General features: G+C 52.4%; 1 protein-coding gene and 1 long non-coding RNA gene across 3 annotated transcripts; both read right to left on the bottom strand.

Moving 5' to 3' along the window:
* Window positions 1-1,184: 1,184 nt before the first annotated feature.
* On the bottom strand, window positions 1,185-1,828 carry LOC110189700 (uncharacterized). The gene is made up of 2 exons (XR_015272757.1): window positions 1,638-1,828; window positions 1,185-1,561 (listed from the first exon to the last, which is right to left on the bottom strand). It is a non-coding gene; the product is annotated as an uncharacterized LOC110189700 (long non-coding RNA).
* A 509-nt stretch (window positions 1,829-2,337) lies between these two features.
* LOC147642929 (uncharacterized) lies at window positions 2,338-6,171 on the bottom strand. 2 transcript variants are annotated; one of them, XM_086837596.1, is made up of 8 exons: window positions 6,004-6,171; window positions 5,611-5,937; window positions 5,428-5,545; window positions 5,119-5,287; window positions 4,214-5,047; window positions 3,429-4,142; window positions 2,999-3,367; window positions 2,338-2,715 (listed from the first exon to the last, which is right to left on the bottom strand). In XM_086837596.1, exons 4-5 carry the CDS (start codon window positions 5,282-5,284, stop codon window positions 4,707-4,709), a joined length of 507 nt encoding a protein of 168 aa, XP_086693722.1. In that variant the 5' UTR covers window positions 5,285-5,287; window positions 5,428-5,545; window positions 5,611-5,937; window positions 6,004-6,171; the 3' UTR covers window positions 2,338-2,715; window positions 2,999-3,367; window positions 3,429-4,142; window positions 4,214-4,706. The 2 variants fall into 2 exon arrangements, with proteins under 2 accessions (XP_086693722.1, XP_086693721.1); XM_086837595.1 differs by having other exon boundaries at window positions 4,214-4,616; window positions 4,674-5,047; window positions 5,119-5,545.
* Between the last annotated feature and the right edge of the window lie 47 nt (window positions 6,172-6,218).

Below are 6,218 nucleotides of genomic sequence, written 5' to 3' on the forward strand. Positions count from 1 at the left end.
CAAGCAGTGACAGGGCCAGGGGTACGCGGGGACTAAGCTAAGAGACATTTAAAAACTGAATTAAATGTCCACAAAAAAAAAACAACAGAGCAGTAAGACGGAGTTTTTTTTTCGTTTTTTTATACCCTTGCTGGGTATTATTTTTTCTTATTTTTTTATTTTTATTATTTCAGTCAGAAGTTTGCACCGCAGTGAAGTAGGCACCTCCGACCGTATAAAGTATATATATTCTTGATCAGGATCAACAGCCGAGTCGATCTAGCCATGTTCGTCTGTCCGTTTCTACGCAAACTAGTCTTTCAGTTTTAAAGCTATCTGAATGAAACTTTGTAGTTAGCCTTCTTTATACTGTTGCATTTCGGGAGGGAACGGGCTGAAGGACTATCGATATATCGATATGGATAAGTGGAATTGGTAGGACCAGGAGGGGGCGAGGAAAATGAGCGAACCGGGAAGTTCGAATGCGGCCTAAGAGAAAGGGTTCTTGCCCTTTCTCTCGGCAAGGGCAACGAAAAGTAACGGCTAGAGTCTGGAACAGAGGAAAGGAACCGGGCTATAAAGGGAGGTGCGAGCGGAAAAAAAAGGGGAGAAAAAATCTGGATGGATAACGTGATGCGTGATTTTCGGGCGGTTAACTTCGGAAAGAAAAAAACGTGATCCCGGAATCAAGTTGGAGACGTGACCGATCGCCACCCAGTGCCGTTTGCCTGAGCCGTCGCCTCAGAGCCACCCAATTCCGTTTTCCAGAGCCGTCGCCCGAGCTGCTGGCCACCGCGTCGCCGCCGCCGCAAGCCAAGTCCGCCGGCCCACGCAAACGTCGGCGCCGTCGCCGCCGCTGCCGCAACCAACAACCACCGGCCAGAGTGACCGGCGCAGCCAGGTCCGCCGGCCGGAGCCAACTTCGGAGCCGTCCCCGCCGCCGTAGTCCAAAGACGACCCCAGATCCGCTGAGCCGCCGCCGCAACACAGTTCCGCCACCCAGAGCAGCCGGCTGAGCCACTGCAGGAAATTCACTTCAGCTGCTGCCATCCGGTGAGTCCGTTCCGGATGGGACGAAATAAGGGGCGAATTGCGTATTAATTTCTGCCCAGGCAGCTGCCGCCGACCTGCGGGCAGCCCTAACCACCCGGCGCCAAACCAGGGCGAGCTGGGATAAAAGAAAAAAATTTAAGTTGTTGTTGTTAGGTGTAAGATATTAGTGTTATTGTTAGTTAGTGTTAGATGTAAGGTATTAGTGTGTTTGTCTCGCCATCCGGATTGATCGTTTCCTGGGTCCGGGATTGGTGCAACCAATAGGGGAACGGGGAAGAAGCCATTAAGAAGCTCTCAGTTTTGTTTGAACCCCGACCCTAGGCTATTTCTCATGGACCTCCAGCAGGGATAGTAGGTGGAAGAGGGAAAATTTCTTGTTAGCCAATCGTAGCCAATTGGTGGCCAAAAAGCTTCTCCTCCGCCAACGTTGTCGGTCCCCAATAAAAGGCAGCCTTGGTGCAAGCGCATCCCTGGCTGAGGCCACGTTCTCTCCGTGGACGAGTTGGCGCCTAAAACCATATTTGTAACTCTGTTAGATGTAAGATGCCAAAAATTTATAATCAATAGACAGTAAAAGATTAAAATGAAAATGGAGTAAGTTTTACCTGGGAGGAGATGGGCCAGTCGCTAGACCGCCTGGAGTAAGCTCCGGCATGCCGGAGATGGGTGATGCCCCGAAATGTGGAGGAGGCATCACTGGATGGGTGGGCGCGTCGTGGCGGAACCAGCCAAGCCACAAATTCAACCCAGCAGCTTAATTTTTGTTGTTTGTTTACCTTTTTGTATTGTTAGTGATGACACTTGTAGTTTAGTCCGAGACGTCCGATTAATTCGGTATTTTAAATTGTGCGGACTGCGGGCCTTGGGTCGGACCCAGCCCTGGGCACCCTGAGCTAGCCCGGCGTTGCCCAAAGAAAGGCAGTTTCGTTACAATATGGCGCCCAAATCTAAAAAAAAAAATAAAAGAATGAAAGGGATGACGACGTCTCGAAAGGCCACGTCCTAGGTCATCCATCCCTCGCAATCGGTGGCTTACGAGGCCTATATTACGGTCTGCAACTGCACCGAGGACCGGGGACTGGTGGCCAAGGCGTAGGATATTTGTTGATTTTATTTTTAATTAGTTTTCCCTCAGGACGGGAGGTTTCGTCCGCAAAAAGATGGACAATTGCTCCCAGACACAGTTCACAGAGGGTGCTGCGGTGGCAGGGTGGTGGCATCCGGGCGTGGGAACGACGTATCCTTTAGCCATAGAACGTGCATAAAGCACGAGTCAAGAACCACTGTGATATAAACTGTGATATATAGTAGATAGGGAAACAAGTGTTTATTTATATTAAAGTCAAGTTTGGTTGTTTTTAATGTTAATGTTAATGTTAAAGTAAATGTTGTGCAGATCCTTGGGTTATCCTGGTGGATGAAGCTTCCTGGGATCAGTTTGTTCGTGAAGTCGCGACCCGCAGGTCTCACTGCGCGCTGCGCGACCACCGCAATCTGAGCCTTGAAGTCCCAGGCATCAAGGAAAATCCTACGGGATACTGCTGAAAGCCGATGTCCTTAACTGGCGACTTTCAGCACCGCTGAAAGTTAGCCCAGTTGACGAGCGGCCGGAGTCGAAACTACTGGGACGAATTGATGAGGCGGGAATCTGGCACGGAGCCACCGGCGGTTGATCGGCTCCATCTCCCATGAAATTTAGAAAGGAATAGAAAAGTTAGTGCATTTTTTTGGTTGAGTACGCAGGTAGAAGAAGATTTATTTATCTATTTATTCGTATATTTATTTCTCCATTTATTTATTTATTGATTTATTTATTTATTGCGTTATTTAATTACATATTTGTTGCATGTGCATTTATTTATGTTAGGTTATTTATGTTTACATATTTATTTATTTTGTGAATAAAGTCGGTAGCGGTTAGGAATTAAAGAATTGGATTATGGACAGGGACAGGGGAAATAATTACCAGCTCAGGTCGAAGGGTCCTTCAGCCCAGGAAGAGGAGTTGTGGTTCACAGATGGGGAGGGTGCTGTCGGGCACGCGCCGCCGCGGGCCTCTATGGGGTTGCCGAGGACACCCCCTTCTCGGCGACAAGACCAACAGCTGGAGGAGCCGGAAGAGCAAGCAAAGACTAAATTGCTAGACTTCGAGGCGATCGGGGCCACAGCTGACCGTCTGATGGGAACGGATCCCGCTCAGCGGGCAGTACATTTTCAAGATCCGCCCCTAAATTCCACAGCCAAGTCGGCGGTGAACCTCGCCCTAGCTCAGGCGGCGGAAACATACCGCAAGACCCAAGAAGATGGGATCAGCCAGAGCTTGCGGGCCGGGTTTCTGGAAATGATGAAGCTGATTAATGAAGTTTTGAGACCCGCCACAAAGCAGCAGCACTTACCTGGAGGGATCGAGAGTCAGCAGCAGCAGTCGACAGCAACAGGACAACAACAGCGCCCACAGCAGCCACCACCTCCGTTTGGACGAGCGAGGGAGCCCGTGCACGACGTCCGCCTGTCATGCAACGAGGCCTACGCCACGAGTTCCGCCGAAGCCGTCCAGGAGGGCGCCAGATCCAGCCGAGATCTACTCATTCAGCCCCGACGGTTCCACCGAGGTTGAGGAGACGCGTCGGGATGACAGCGTTGGTCGGAACTGGCGTGTCGAGGACCGCCGCGCCGGCGGATTCCGTGACGAACGGACGTACGCCAACTGGGATGCAGGAGTCAGTCCCCAGGTCACAAGGGTGGATAGGTGGAACGTCTCGTTCAGCGGTGAGGACGAGTGGAACCACATCGAAGGCTTCCTGTTTCGCTTGGAGTACCTCCAGAGGCAATCGCGTTGTTCATGGGCCGAGGTGATGAGAAACTTCCACACGCTGCTTACAGGTAGGGCCTTGGAGTGGTTTTGGATCCACGTGCAGCAGCACCGACTGGACAGCTGGCATCAGCTACGCCGAGCGCTGCTAGATCGGTTCCAGAGCCACGAGACGGAGCATTAGCGGATGCATCAGGTACTGCAGCGGGAGCAGCAACCAGGGAAGAGCGTAGATGATTATCTGCACGCGATGCAAACCCTTGCTTCTCGCCTGAGGAAGCCGATGCCGGAGCGTCACCTGGTTAAGGTGATGAAAAAAGGGTTAAGAGAAGGGATCGCTCGCTTCATGTATGCGATGCAGTTACTCACTGTGGATGAGCTGCGGCAGGAGAGCCTCGAGGTGGAGCGTACCTTCGGACGCAGAGCTCGGGCCCAATTCCCACCACCAACGCGCTACCAAGGAGCGGAACGGAACCGAGTCAGCGAGGGGTTTGCTCTAAAGCCAGAGGAGAATGAAGATGAGCACTCACTAAAAGTGCAGGAAGTCCAGGAGCGGCCTCGAAATCCATTCTGGGCTGGCTGCTGGAATTGTGGATCCATGGACCACGGTTTTCGGGATTGCGGGCAGGAACTGAAAAAAGATTTTTGTTTCCGTTGCGGGAAGGCCGACACCGTCGCTCCGAAGTGCACGAATTGTATGGGAAACGGACGGCGGGGCGATCCCAGAGCGGAAGGGGCTCGCCCAACGCGGAATTCCGCGCAGTAGGAGACCCTAAAAATAACAAGATAGACATTAAGGATAATTCTAAAAATAATTTAAGATACTTACCCTATAAAGAGCGCATTTGGCGGTATTTAGAGGTCAGGAACCGTATATTCGAGGAGTATCAGCTGAGCGGCATGCGTGAGGTCTCCCGGCGGTTCGAAAGGCACGAGATCGGTTCCGGAAACGATAGCGGAAGCGCCGAGAGGTCGTCGCGGCCGTCAAGCGGGGCGGCACCCAGGATCCCAGACCGTTCGCCCGAGTAAAGATTTCAGGCCAGCAGCTGACTGGGTTGTTGGACACCGGAGCGAGCGTCAGTCTCCTCGGAAAAGGCTGCAGGGAACTGGTGGACGCGATGGGTGTGCCGGTGCAGAGGTACTTCTCGATGGTGCGAACTGCCGCTGGAGAGGATCGATCGATCATCGGCCGGATAGAGGTACCTGTGGAGTATGAGTGAAGGGTAGAAAACATTCATTTCTATCTGTGCCCTTATCTGGAACAAACGGCATACCTCGGCGGCGACTTTTGGCGGGCGTTTGACCTGGCCCCGGCCGTAGTTGGAGATATCCCTGCTCAAGGGGTGAAGAAAGCCGAAGAAGTTCACGCCAGGGAGATGGAGCACTACGCCGACCAGGAAGATGACGACGAGGAAAAGACAGACCCCGAATCCTGGACATTATCTGAAGCCGAGAACCGAGAGCTAGAGGCAATCAAGCAGAGGTCCCTCACCTTCGAGAAGGATGGTTTGGGAACGACTGGCCTGGAGAAACACTCCATAGAGCTGGTGGAAGGCTCCAAAATTTTCAAAGACCGACCCTACCCGATGTCGCCAGCGAAGCCAAAAGTGGTCGAGGACGAAGTCGACAAGATGCTAGCCCTGGGAGTCATCGAGGAGAGCAAGAGCCCTTGGAGCAACCGGACGACGGTGGTGTCGAAGCCTGGAAAGGATAGATTCTGTTTAGGCGCCAGGAAACTAAATGACGTGACCGTCAAGGACGCGTACCCCTTGCCTAGTATCGATGGAATCCTGTCCAGAATCGATCAAACGCATTTCATCTCCAGCGTGGATTTGAAATTTGCGTTCTGGCAGATCGAACTGGACGAGAAGAGCAAGGAGTTGACGGCGTTCACAGTTCCTGGTCGGCCCCTCTACCAATTCAGGGTGATGCCTTTCGGGCTCTGTAATGCGGCACAGAGGCTGGTGAGACTCATGGATCGAGTAATCCCAGCCGAGATCCGATCCAACGTATTTGTATACTTGGACGATCTGCTCATTCTGGCCTCGGACATCGAGACGCACTTCCGATACCTACGACGAGTCGCCGAATGCCTAAGAGAAGCAGGATTAACTATCGGCATGAATAAATCTAAATTCTGCTTCAAGTCTTTGACTTACTTGGGTTTGTCGTGGGTGGAGGTCGTCTGAGCATGGATCCCGGTAGAGTGGCGGCAATCAGGAGGATGCCGGAGCCGAGGTCGATGAAGGAGGGGCGCGCGTTTCTGGGAACAGCAGGCTGGTATCGGAGATTCGTTCGAAACTTCGCAACGCTAGCAGTGCCGTTGACCGAATTCCTCAAGAAGACTGGGAACTGGGAACCGCTGGAAGCCGGC

This window comes from Drosophila serrata, unplaced genomic scaffold (assembly GCF_035046125.1).
Source record: "Drosophila serrata isolate PLE 108 unplaced genomic scaffold, ASM3504612v1 contig_329, whole genome shotgun sequence".
NCBI classification, from domain to species: domain Eukaryota; kingdom Metazoa; phylum Arthropoda; class Insecta; order Diptera; family Drosophilidae; genus Drosophila; species Drosophila serrata.